General features: G+C 38.8%; 2 protein-coding genes across 7 annotated transcripts in view; one reads left to right on the forward strand and one right to left on the reverse strand.

Moving 5' to 3' along the window:
* The window catches only part of REEP5 (receptor accessory protein 5), a 45,191-nt gene that overhangs the window by 22,571 nt on the left and 8,418 nt on the right, over positions 1-14,202 (forward strand). Inside the window, exon 4 of the mRNA XM_002744682.7 lies at positions 10,439-10,607. Coding sequence (XP_002744728.2) covers positions 10,439-10,607 — 169 coding nt within the window. The remainder of the gene's footprint in view (positions 1-10,438; positions 10,608-14,202) is intronic.
* SRP19 (signal recognition particle 19) overlaps positions 1-14,202 on the reverse strand; it is a 59,622-nt gene that overhangs the window by 20,652 nt on the left and 24,768 nt on the right. For 2 of the 6 annotated variants that reach the window (XM_008991686.4, XM_008991682.4), the window contains one exon: positions 9,593-9,690. The exons of 2 other annotated variants lie outside the window; for them this stretch is intronic. In XM_008991686.4, coding sequence (XP_008989934.2) covers positions 9,683-9,690 — 8 coding nt within the window. In that variant the 3' untranslated portion in view covers positions 9,593-9,682. Of the gene's footprint in view, positions 1-9,592; positions 12,046-14,202 lie in introns of those variants that run through there. 2 more of the 6 variants (XM_008991685.5, XM_002744709.7) reach the window with 1 other exon arrangement.

Here is a 14,202-nt window from a genome sequence, read left to right on the forward strand (position 1 = left end):
GTATGAGACCTAGGAGTGGGGGACCCCAGGCACAGAGGAACCACAGATAACCACTCTTCACCTACAAAACAGCTCCTCAGGTCAAAGCTTCACCATACAGACCCCCTCCACCCCAGCAAAGCAGCATCAAAAGGAAGTGATTCTAGGTTATAGTTCACAGCTTCAGGGGTTGAAGCAGGAGGAGTAGGGAAGTAACTGCCCTTAATTAGTGTCCATCTGTTTTCCTCAGTGACTTACAAAGACAGGATTTTTATGCCAAAACCTCTGTTTTAGAAAAAGATAGAGGACAGTATTTTTTAATTTTGAGGTATAGAAACAGACAAAATACAAAAGTCACAAAAAGACTTGATAAATTCAACTAAATAAAATGTCTAAAAATTAAATTTCTGTATGACAGTAGGCAGTATAAACAAAGTTAAAATAATGACAGACTGGGAAGACAGATTTACAATATTTACACCAAATAAGGAATATCCAGAATACATAACAATTTCTATAAGTAAAAAGAAAAATGGGAAAATGTTCTAAATATGTATTTCACAGAAGAGAAAAAATATGAATGGCTAGTAAACAGCTCACCAGTGATGTGGGAAATGTGAGTTAAAATAGTGAAATCCCGTATTTTGTTCATTAAACTGGCAGAGATTTCAAAGATTGCAAATATCTGGTATTGGTGAATGTATAGGGAAATGGACAAGTGATGGAACAGGATGAACATCTGAAATCTGAAATCCTAAATGCTTCAAAATCCCAAACTTTTTGAGTATCCACATGATGATCAAAGGAAATGCTCACTGGAGCATTTAAATTTTAGAATTTCTGATTTGGTATGCTCAGTTAGTATAATATACATATTCCAAAATATCAGTAAATGTGAAATCCAAAACACTTTTAGTCCCAAGCATTTCAGATAAGGGATATTAACAGGGTAGTGGTATAAATTGGATAACCTTTTTAAGGGACCTTTTAGCAATTTCTTACTGAATTGAAAGATACTCTAACAATTCTAAGAAAATAGTCACCATGCATTAAAGAGCTACATAAACACATTCATGGCAGCATTTTTTGTCATAAACTGTATATAATATGAACTGCATAATGTAAACATTATAACTGAAATGTCCATCAGCAGGTAAATGGTTAAATGAATTAATGGCATATCCATACAGTTAAATGGAATGAAAAAGATCCATATGTGCAGACCCAAAAATTTTTGCATAATTTAGTAATTATGAAAAGGTATAGAGGACAGATTTGCTAGCCTTTGCCTATAATCCCAGCATACTTGAAGGCCAAGGCAGAAAGATTGCTTGAGGCCAGGACTTTGACACCATCCTGGGCAACATGGTAAGATCCTGTTTCCACACATACAAATTGAAAAATTAGCCAGGCTCTCAGATCACAGCATGATGACCAAAAACAAACAAACAAAAGCCAGGCATGGTGGTGCATGCCTGTGCTCCCATCTACTCAGGAGGCTGAGGTGGGAGGATGGTTTGAGCCCAGGAGTTCAAGGCCATAGTAAGCTATGATCATACAATACTACTGCACTATAGCCTGGGTGACAGAGTGAGACCCTGTCTCAAAAAAGAAAAAATGTTATAGAACATTAAATACAGTATGACACCATTTATGGTTAAAAAAGAAAAAGATAAGACACTATATAAAGTATCTTGTCTTTTAGAGTTTAAAAAATTAAATGAAAATATGCTCAGTATAGATTCTTTTCTATTTTTGAATGACATCACTACAGAATGCCTTGTAAGGCAATTAAGAATTTTCCTTTCAAAACTGATGGAAGAAAATAAAAATTGGTCTGTGAAAAGATTTAGGATTTCAAAGTTGGATTTTTTTTGTTTGTATTATTCGAAGACATTTAACATTTATAAAAATGTTTTATAATCTTTAATTTGGACCTGACATAATTTAAACTTCAAATAATTTTAAAGCCTTTAATAAGATCCATCTAATGGTAGGGACTTCACAGTGCAGTCCCTAGTGGAAAGAAACTTGGCTTTTGCTTTGGGCCCACCTGCTTGTGGCAGTGAATAGTATCTTGTGACAAGAACTACTTGCAGTAGTACCTGACCTCAGACTTCCAAAATGTGAGCAAGCTTGACTTCTAGCCTTCTCCTAATCACCTCTGCTAATGGAGGCCACAGGGGTAGAGAAAGGATCCAAAATAAATCATAGTCACTGAATCATTTATATTTGGTTTTGAAGTTCATTTAAAATATTGCTTTGCAACAAATTTTCTTCCCTAATGTTAAAATGAATATGTATCCATTAGTAGTCTCCAGCTGCATGGCATCATAGTGTTCACGGGAGTGAATTTATTGCCTATGTTCCAAATAGATAATATACTTGAAAGGATTAAAAATTCATGATGCTGTCAATAAAAATGCTTTCTTCCTGCATTAGTGGCATATTCTGAATGACTTAGTAAACAGACTGAGAAAAAGCCTCTGAATTGCAGTCTGTAGAAGGTTCAGGAGAGTATCAAATTTTAAGTAGAATCTATCTTACCTATGCTGTTGGAGTGGCATGCTGATTGGAAGTGTGGAAAAGAAATTTACAAGTAAGGTTGTTTTTTTTTTGGGGGGGGCGTGGTTTGAGACAGAGTCTTGCTCTGTCCTCTAGGCTAGAGTGCAGTGGCACCATCACGGCTCACTGCAACCACCGCCTCTGGCGTTCAAGTGATACTCCCACCAGTCTCCTAAGTATCTGGGATTACAGGCATGCACCACCACACCTGGCTAATTTTTGTATTTTCAGTAGAGGTGGGGTTTTGTCATGTTTGCCAGGCTGGTCTCAAACTCCTGACCTCAAGCAATGTGCCCGCCTTGGCCTCCCAAGCAAAGTGCTGGGATTATAGGCGTGAGCCACCGCTCCTGGCCCAAGGACATGTTTAATATATATATATATATATTTTTTTTTGCAGAGTTAATATTGTTGGCTTTATTTTCATTTTTCTAAAGCAGCTTATAAGATTGAAGGAAAATAAAAAGAGCCAATGGCTAGGCATCAAAGCTTAGTTGAGAAGGTAATATATGATGTATTTAGGTAGAAATTGGATCATGCATGTACTGAGCTTTGCTCTGACATCTGGCCTTGAGAAAAAGCGTTTAAAAATAAATTTAAAATCTTTTTTCCTTGATTATGAAATTTACATATGCTTATTCCTTTATTCAGCAGATATTTATTTAGAACCCCTATGTACCAGATTCTGTTCTACGTCTAGGAAATATTTGGGTGATTAAAACAAAGTCCTTGCTGTCCTACTGTTTACATTTGTGAGTGTGTGTTGGGATGTGTTTTACGTAGGGAGGAAAATAACATTTGTAATCCTACATCTTAGAGTAGCCTTCCCATTTTTTAAAATGTGCAAATATATTGGTCTATGTGTATAAATAAACAGAATTCTGTGTGTGTATGTATGTGTGTGTGTATATCTATATGTATGTATGTATGTATGTATTGCTATCTTAACCATGTATGTGTGGTTGAGACCACATATGTAATTCTGTGTTTTGCTTTTTTCAATTAACACAGCATTATGAGTATTTTCTCATGTTATTAAATATTCTTTGACACAGCTGTCTAATCTGTTATCAATAATTTACCCATTTCCCAATTGAAAGACATTTAGGACATTTGTCATACATACATACTGCTGCAATTAATATCTTTGTATCCCATGTTTACCTTCATTTAAATCATTTTCTAGATTGATTTTTAGAACAAGGTTGAGTAAACTCTGGCAGGATTAAGTCCTGACACAGTTTGTCACCTGTGGTATTTCACCCATTGACAGAGAATATAACATTTTTCTTTTTCTTTTTTTGAGCCCAGGAGTTTGAGACCAACCTGAGCTCTTTTGCCCAGGCTGGAGTGAAGTGGTGTAATCTCAGCTCACTGCAACCTCTGCCTCCCAGGTTCAAGCAATTCTCCTGCCTCCACCTCCCGATCAGCTGGACTTACAGTCACCCGCCACCACACCCAGCTAATTTTTGTATTTTTAGTAGAGACGAGGTTTCACCATGTTGGCCAGGCTAGTCTCGAACTCCTGACCTCAGGTGTATCCACCCGCCTTGGCCTCCCAAAGTGCTAGGATTACAGGTGTGAGCCACCGTGCCTGGCAACATTTTTCTTCTTAATCTTTTTAGGAGGCCAAAAAGACAGGGAAATCTTTCCTTTAACATGTTACTTTTAAGCTTTTATTTGTGCACACTGAGCAATAACACGTTTTATTTCCTTTAACATTTTTTTTAAGCTTTTAAATTTAGCTTGTAACTATTCTGTAGCTACATTGCAGAGGCTTTCTTAGATTTCTGTTTCTGATCAAGTCACTGTAGCAATCAGGAAGTCAGTATTAAAGGACATTTTTTCTGACATTAATTCTTGATTCCCTAACTGCATGTTAAGCATAACCCTACCTGGGAAATACCTCTTCTGGGGGAAAATCAGATGGTGACAGCATTAGAAGCACAGATGGAATAGAATGGCCTGTTATAATTTGTAATTTAAGGAATCACTGTGTCAGTGCTAATAGTGCCAAGAGTTCAGTTAAAATAGTATGTGGACTCTGTCTGAACTACAGGCAGCAGTGGGCTTGTGGGTCTCCTTGGGAGTATCATCAACTAGCACTTTGAGGGCAGCTTACTTGAAAAGATGGCCAGATCTGTGTGAGTGATTTTAATAAACTCAGGGTATTCCTGGGCTGTAGAATAGTTACATAGATTAAGAAGAGGGGGTTGTAAGAGGCAGCAGCTGAATATCACCTTGAGAGTTGAACAGTAATTAACTTTATTTTTAATATAAGAAAATGATTTCATTTGAGAACTGGAAAATGCTAAAGATGTAGCTAGAGAGCAGTAATTATTTTACTGTCTCAAGACAATAGCTAGAGGGTACCAGAAAGTAGTAAATTAACAGTCTGCAGTCTAGCCTATGAAATAATCACATTGAAGAGGTACAAAACTGTGGACACTTGACTTAATTCAAACAGAAAGGATAATCAGCTTGTCTGGATTGCTCAAAGGTTGGTATTTACATAGGCAGGTAATATTTCAGAGATTTTCTACAATAAGAACTTTAGGATTTGGTAATACTACTACTGTATTGTATACTTCTTCAAGTACATTAATTTGTGACTTTTCCTAAAACCCTGCAGAAGAGAAAACTGTCTCTTAGGTTGATTTGCCTAAAGTCGTAAAACACACCTTACCTCTTCTGATTCTTAATCCAATGAGTCATTTTCAGTTCACCTTAATGCCTCTGGTTTTTTAGTAGGGACATCTGTCTCTCTATTGATAGTTGCGGTTTTGCCATGTTGGCCAGGCTGGTCTCGAACTCCTGACCTCAAGTGATCCATGCGCCTTGGCCTCCCAAAGTGCTGGGATTACAGGTGTGAGCCACCATGCCTGGCTTAGTCCATACTTGGAAGATTTTGTTTATAGCTGCAACTGTTGCTGATTCTACTTATGAGTATCTTATGATGTATTCCCGTATTGTTTTGTTTGTACACTTATATATATTACAAATTACTTTCATTTTGTTTCTCCTTTATATTGCAGTTAGACTATTTTTTTGTAATCAAGTATATCATAAATTTGAATTTCATTTCATGTACTAACATATTTGTTTATGGCCAGGCATGGTGGCTCATGCCTGTAATCCCAGTACTTTGGGAGGCCAAGGCAGGAGTTCAACTGAGGCCAGAAGTTCAAGATCAGCCTGGCCAACATGGCAAAACCCCATCTCTACTAAAAATTAAAAAATTAGCCTGGCATGGTGGCATGTGTCTGTAATCCCAGCTACTCAGGAGGCTGCGGCAGGAGAATCACTTGAATGAACCCAGGAGGCAGATGTTGCAGTGAGCCAAGATCACTGCAACTCCAGTCTGGGTGGCAGAGTGAGATAGACTCTATCCCAAAAATAAAAAATAAAAATAATAACAATAAATATCTGATTAAATGTTTTTGGTTCTATGATTTGCTTTCCCCCACTGAAAGCTAATAAATTATCCTGTTAGTAATGTTTCATGGATGTTGATAGAAAAGACAGTATTCTTGGGTCAGAGAAAGTCCTTGCTATGCTCAGTAATTGTATTTTCTTACAAAATTATAGGGGTAGATTTTTAAATTTTCAATTAATACCTATTTTATAGAGGAAAAAACAGAATTAAGTGATTAAGTAACTTGAACAAGGTCTGCTCAGCTAGTTAAGTGGCAGAACCAGGATTGGAAGTTAGTTTCTTTGAGCCCATCCTGTTGCCCTCTATATACTAGGCTAACTATTCGAATCCCTGTTTGTCGGGTTGAGAGATCTGTATATATCTTTAGATTGAGATTGTAGGCTGCATGTGGCTCACATCTATAATCCCTAGCACTTTGGGAGGCCGAGTTAGGCAGACTGATTGAGCCCAGGAGTTTGAGACCATCCTGAGCAACATAGTGAAATGCCGTCTCTACAAAAAATACAAAAATTAGCTGGATGTGATGTTGCATGCCTGCATGCATGTGGTCCTAGCTACTTGGGGGGCTGAGTTGGGAAGATCACTTGAGCCTAGGAAGTTGAGGCTCTAGTGATCTGTGTTTGTGCCATTGCATTGCTGCCTGGGTGACAAAGTGAGACCCTGTCTCAAAAAAAAAAAAAAAACTTAAATTTTGTGTTCTTTGTTCTGTATTTTTACTAATTTCTAGATTGTTTTAATATCAATTTTTTTTTGTTTTTTGAGACAGGGTCTTGCTCTCTCACCAGGTCTGTATTGCAGTGGTGCTATCACAGCTCACTGCAGCATCAACCTCCCAAGCTCAAGCCACCCGCCCGCCTCAGCCTCCACGGAGGACTACAGGCACATGCCACCAACCCTGGCTAATTAAAACATTTTTTTTTTGTAGAGATGGGTTCTCCCTGTGTTACCCAGGCTAGTCTCAGGACTCCTGGGCTCAAGTGATCTTCCCACCTCAGCCTCCCAAAGTGCTGGGATTACAGGCTTGATCATGGTCAATATATAAATTACTGATGGAAATGTTAAAATCTATGACTGAAGATTTTGTCCATTTTTCTATATAATTCTGACTTTTACATTTACATATTTAAAAGCCATATTTGAAAGCTGTCTATACCTATATATAAAATAATTTTTTACAAAAAATAATCATATATTTAAAAAAATATATACAAAACTATATATTTCAAAAGTATATACAAGTTCAGGAATTTTAATATTTTTGCTGAATTGCTTTCCTTATGATCATTCTGTTTACTTATTTTGCTTTAAATAATGTATATGTATTAGTATTATTAATGAGCTATTTTGGGAGTTGGTGTTTGTCTGATATTTCTTTCCCATAACTTCATTTTCAGTGTTCCTATTTGATTTTGTGGTAGGTATGTTTCTTAAGCATATAGCTATAGTTTGGGGGTTTTATAAAGAATTTAGTCCTGTAGTCTCTGGGTTTTGTTGTTTTTGAGATGAGCTCTTGTTGTGTTGCCCAGGATGGTCTCTGTGTTAGTGTGTTCTCACGCTGTTAATAAAGACATACCTTAGACTGAGCAATTTATAAAGAGGTTTAATTGACTCACAGTTCCACATGGCTGGGGAGGCCTCACAATCATGGAGGAAGATTAAGGAAAAGCAAAGGAATGTCTTACATGAAGGCAGATAAGAGAGATGAGAGCCAAGCAGAAGGGGAAACCCTTTATTAAACTATCAGATCTCATGAGACTTATTCACTACTGAGAACAGTATGGTGGGAAACAACTGCACGATTCAGTTATCTCTCACACAGTCCTTCCCACAACACATGGGAATTATGAAAGCTACAGTTCAAGATGAGATTTGGGTGGGGACACAGCCCAACCATGTCAGTCTCCAACTCCTGGGCTCAAGCAATCCTCCCACCTTGGCCTCCCAAGTCACTGGAACTACAGGTGCATGTCACCATGCCAAGCAAATCTCTGTCTTTTAAAAAAACTCTGTGCTTCTGTAGCAAATTTTAATTCACAAAGGTTACTTTTCAATAGTTACTTGTTACTGTAGTTGAGGTAAGGGGAGCCTGGGCAACATTTTAAGATGTGGTCTCTACAAAAAAAGTTATAAAAACTTAGCCAGGCATGGTGGTTTGTGCCTGCAGTAGTCTCAGCTACTTGGGAGGCTGAGGTGGGAAGATTGTTTGAACCCAGGAGTTCAAGGCTGCAGTAAGCCATGTTCATGCCACTGCCCTCCAGCCTGGGTGACAGAGTAAGACTCTCAAAAATAATTATCTGGAGATACTAATTTGTTGAGAATTTGAGTTATGTTTTGTATTTTGAGTGTAATACAAGCTCAATGTGTAGTATGTTTCTCAGAGCCAACATGGTGCTGATGGAGTGAGCTATTTGTGCATTTTAAACTGAAACTCTATCCTTGTTAGCCCTTTATCAGCTTTGCATCTCTAAAGCACTTGAAAGACTGTCTTAGAAAGGCATGTATTAGAGTACATCCCTTGGTTTGGAATAAAAAGGATGAAGCCTTTCAGAGTTAAATTTAAAGCAGGAGAAATTGAGATGTTTTTACTTTAAGGAGATATTGTAAAAAATACTGATTTGGAATCTCTGTAAGTGACTTCTGTATTTTTGAAGACCCACCTAGGCTGTGTAGAAGACAACTTAGAATCTTTTCAACTAAAATAAGCCAGTATGTTGTTTATTAAACTTTCTAGGGAAATGAGCAGATTACTCTGAATATTCCCTTTTCTTTCATTATTTTTTTATCTTAAAAAGGAGTAAATTGCATGGATGACTTGAAGTGGCAAGTTGGTTTTATATCTAAAACAGTATAGAGGTTCTTCAAAACCATTTGATCCAGCAATGCCACTACTGGGTATATATCAAAGAGAAATCAAATCACTGTGTCTAAGAGATATCTGCACTCCCGTATTAACTGCAGCATTGTTCACAACAGCTAAGATATGGAATCAATCCAGGTGTCTATTGACAGATGAATGGAAAAAGAAAAACATCATATATATGTATACACAATGAAATACTATTTAGCCATAAAAAATAAAATCCTGTCATTTGAGGCAACATGGATGAACCTGGAGGACATTATGTTAAATACAATGACCCAAGCACAGAAACACAAATACTTAATGATGTCATTCATGTATGGAATCTGTAAAAGCCGATCTCAACAAATGAGAGAGTAGAATAGTGGTTACCAGATGCTAGGGAAGGAAGACAAAAGGAGGAATGAGGAGAGATTGGTCAAAAGGTATGAGGTCATGGTTAATAGGAATATTAAATTCTGGTGTGTTGTTGTTCAGGAGGGTGAATATAATTAAAAATAATATATGATTTATTTCCAAAGAGCTAGAAAAGAGGACTTATAATATTCTCACCACAAATAAATGATGAATGGTTGAGATGATGGAAATGATAAATACCCTGATTCAATCATTACAACCATGACAAAAAAAAAAAAAAACAAGTCATGCTCTTCTGCTCTACAAGTTGAACTAATGGGAAAATAGCCTTTAGTATGTAAGGGTATCCCGATATTAGTCATGTTCGAATTTCAAACTGATTACACCAGATAAATGTATTTTTTAATATAAACTGTATTTAATATCTGAGAGAGGCATTTCAGTAATTGACACATCACAGACAGATCCGTCCCTGTTCTTCAGTGTTTTCAGCAACCTTATGGGACAGACAAAGAAAAAAAAGAAGTGGCAAGTTGGTATTTATTATTTGAATAAACAATACAATTTTTTGGACATAGTGTGAAAATCCTTATTTAAGTTATTAGGGCAGAAGTATTGTCAATTCTAAAATAACCTCAATGGCAAAGGAGAGCTGTAAAGAAAAAGGAATAATAACTGTGTTCAAGATGAAAGATGAAGAACAGCTGTAAAGATTCGTTGAAGGCTAAAGATCTACCCAAAACTGAGGTTCCACCAAGGGAAGAATTCAGGAATGGACAAGGTAGTTTTTCTATAATAGGAGGAATAAATGGGATAAACTTACCAAGGTAAGCCTACCAAGCACAAGCCTCCTAGATATTAGGCTTATCTGTATGGGGCTTTATACATGCAGATAAGTACTATATTTCTTAAATTGATTTCTAAGGGTTATGATTAATAAAAACCTCTTAACAGCTATATACTAAAAAGTGGTCGAAGTTAGGAAGATTGTTAAGCTCCTGGACCTGCTGTGACTGAACTTTTATTTTTTAGTCTCAGCTTTTCCTTACTAGCTCATTACTCCTCAAGTTTTTTCCATCTAAAGAAAGCCCACCTTACCTTTAACCTGCAGAAAACACTGGTAATTCCTTTGGAGAAAATAACAGAGGCATTTCTCACCCCCAAAGTAGTGAAAGGCAGTGTGTATTGTCAGAATGCACCCCCTCCACCCTCCTGTTACCCATGCTGGCTCTTATTCTGTGCAGTGTGGCTTCCTGTTGTGGTGCATGGCCCCAAGCCCTTCTAATGGAGCTGAACTGCTCTACAAGCGCATCATCCGTCCTTTCTTCCTGAAGCATGAGTCCCAGCTGGACAGTGTGGTCAAGGACCTAAAAGACAAAGCCAAGGAGACTGCAGATGCCATCACTAAAGAAGGTAAGAGTCAGGAACAACATGGCTTCACATGTGAGAGATGTGATACACTAGGCTCAAATAACAGGCTTCCTGGCCTTCTTGTCTCATCAGCGTCCCTCAGCCAAATGCCAACGTTACCCTGGGATTTCTTTACAAAGTCTTTGCCTATTGCCCTTCAATTTTCCCATGACTCTTCCTCCATGCCACATTTAATGAGCATTCAGTCAGAACATTAGGAAAAATGAGTTTCCTTGGTAGCCAGCAATTTTAGAGAATCATCTATATTCATATTCATCTCTTCTAATTGTTTAATTTTTTTTGTATTATACTTTTTAATTGCATAGGTAGTTTTAAATAAATGGAGAATGCACCATTCAGAAGCTATACTAGCAGGAAAAATTCCATCAAGCATTTAGATAGTAAATTTCTATAATTTTACAAAAAATTATTGATCTTTACTTGAACTGTACATAAGGGGAAAAGAGCCCCTCAGGTTGGTGTTCTCTCTGCTTGCAGAAGCAAACTAAAGGACCTGAAACTAGAGGCAAGCCTGGGATAGCAAAAAGTGGGGAGGAGAAATGAAAAGAGCCATTCGTGAATTCCCTGTCTCTTCTAAGACACTTGTCTAATCACCCTAACATAATAAATATTTAGGTCAAAGTACCACTCTTTAGAAAAAAGTACAACCTCAAAAGCTGTAGTTCTAAATTACAGTAACATCTTGAATACCCTGGACTGCTGGATGCCAAAAGACAATACTTAGGTTTATCTGTGAGGTTTAAACAGATGGATACTTGAGAATTCTCTAGGACTGTACACTCTGTGTTCTGGCTTTCTGAATGAACCACAGGCAGGCTTCTCTGTTATCCTACAAGCAGTTTAATAGTCAAGGAAAAGGGCAACAGTATTGGATCACTCCTTAGACACTAACCAGCTGGGGAAAGAGTTCATTGGCCAAAGTCTCCTCCTCAGAAGGGTTTGCAACAAGCAGAGAGGACATGTTGCTGCAGGGGAAAGGGAAGCCCTCATACCCACAGTCACTGTAAACATCCAGTAGACAGGAAGATGGCTTCAGGCAGTGGCTGGATGAAAGTAGATTTGAGGTGTGGAATGAAGTCATCTTCTACAGGGTCTTCCTTTACTCAGACAATGAATTCTGGGTAATCATTCTCTGAGAGGCTGAGAGGTGCTTCCTTGATTTTTCACTACCACATTAGCTTGGCTGTCTGTCTCAGACTATGGGCTTGGCATATACGTAGTCAAAATGAATGAGTTCATTAGTAGCTTTGAGCCTGGCTGATGATGTCTCCATTGACAGAGAAAGGGAAGCTGCTTAGGTGGGTCTTTCTGAGTGGACCTCTGGGAGCTGCTCCAGGCTGGCAGACTCTGGGGAAGGACATCTGAAGAACACTACTGGGTCCAAGTTGTCCAGAATGCCCAACAGGGTATCATACTGGAACTGAGAAGATAGTTGATGTTTACTTCCAACCCCACCAAAACTAACTTCTACCCTCATCTGCCTAGTTAGGGATGTCAAGCATCAAATAGATGGAATTAACTTGGCTTCTGCCTCCTCTTCAGTAACCAGGGCAACCATCCCTAAGTGCTGTCTTCACTCACGGTTCTCAACTACAGTCCATGCATTTTCTCTCATAAAAGCTGATTTCTAGCAGAAGTTTTTGGTTCTGTTCTAAATCTACCACTTGCTATTTCAGTTCACATTTGAACTTGCTTTCTGTCTCTGGCAGTCTGAGCTGCTACCCTGTTTTTCAATTTCCTCCTCAGCATCTTCTCCTTGGGGTTCCCCACCCATACACCACTCACCATCTCCTGGCTGGCTCCTCTCTGGGCTGGCACCATGAGCGGCAGGGTTTAGCTGGCCAGGGCTGTAGCAGCAGGCTGACTAGACAGAAGCAGTACTTTGGGGGCCCTGACTGCTAGCCTAATTCAGTTCGTTCAGTATGCTGTTCAATTTTTGTTATGGGTACAAAAGAATGTCCTCTCTCATCTCTGATTCATTCACTCAATAAGTATTTACTTATGAGGTGTTTAATATGTGCCAAGCACTTTCCTAACACTGGCAGTGAACCAGCAAATCAAAGAGACCATACTCCATGAATTCATGAAACTTAGTCTTGTTGGGAGATGGGCAGTAAAATTGAAAATTGGATGGTATATTTAGCAGATGATATAGGGAAAAAACAAAGCAAGTAGAAAGACAGGGAGGGCCAAGGACTGGAGGGATGGTTACGATTTTAAATAAAGACATTTAGGAAATCTATACCAGAAGGGTCTATTGAATCAGACTCGAAAGTAGTAAAGGAATCAGGACACTGACTCAGCCTGAATCCCAACATTTGGGAGGCCAAGGCAGGAAGATCACTTGAGGCCAGGAGTTTGAGACCAGCTCATTTGTGATGGGTTTCCTATGGAAACCTGCTCTCTAGAAAAATTTAAAAATCAGCCAGGCATTGTGATGCAAGCCTGTGGTCACAGCTACGCAGGAGGCTGAGGTAGGTAGGAGGATCACTTGGGCCCAGGTGGTCAAGGCTGCAAGTGAGCCATGACACTCTAGGCTGGGTGACAAAGCAAAACCCTTTCTCCCTAAAAAATAAGAGAAAAAATGGCAAAGGAAGGAACCATGGGGAATCACACTCCAGAAAGAGCTGCATGTGTAGAAGTTTACTGAGGTGGGAGCAACAGAAGTGATCTAGAGGGGTGCAGGAGATGAGGTGAGAGAGGCTGGGGGTGGAAGCTGGAAGACAGATCACATAAGGCCTTATAGGCCATTGTAAAAATTTTGGCTTCTACTTTGTGTGGAGGTGTTGGAAAATTTTAACCAGAGGATTGAAATGATCTGTTCTGTTCTGTTTTTTAACAAGATGCCTGCCTGTGGCCACTATATTAGGAACAGACTGAATGGGGATAAGGGAGGAAACTGGGAGAACAGTTAAAAGGTTCCTGCAGTGACCTGACTAAAGGTGATGATGGTGGTTTGGTTCCTTCTGTAGCAGTAGGGGGTAAGAAGTAGCATATTCTTGATATATTTCAAAGGTAGTACTACTGGGATTTGCTTATGGATTGGGCATAGGTCTGAGGGGTCAAGGACAAGCTTTTTAGCCTGAACAAATGGAAGGATAAAATTGCCACTGAGCTGGAGAAGACTGGGTAGAACAGATTTTTTAGGGGCAGGGGGTTGTGGGGGGAGATATGGAATTCAGTCCTGGACATTTGCGTATGTCTGTTACATAACTACAAGGATTAGTTAAATAGCTGGTTGCATATAGGTGTCAAGAGTTCAGGAAACAGGTCTGGACTGGAGATATAAATTTGGGGGCAAATATTAAGCATGAGACTGGATGAGATCATGAAGATAGTGTAGTTAGGAAAGAGGAGGTCCAAAGACTGAACCCAGGGAGTCTAATGTGTAGAGACTGGAGAGACGAGAAGCAACCAGCAAAGCAGACTGATAAGGAGTGGTCTATTGAGGTAGCAAGAAAACCATGAGCATGGTATCCTTGGGCCAAGAATAGAAAGTGTGTTTCAAAGAGGACAAGTGATCCATCATGTTGCATGCTGCTGACAGGTCAAGTAAGATAAGGACTGAGAACCGAGC

This window comes from Callithrix jacchus, chromosome 2 (assembly GCF_049354715.1).
Source record: "Callithrix jacchus isolate 240 chromosome 2, calJac240_pri, whole genome shotgun sequence".
NCBI lineage: Eukaryota > Metazoa > Chordata > Mammalia > Primates > Cebidae > Callithrix > Callithrix jacchus.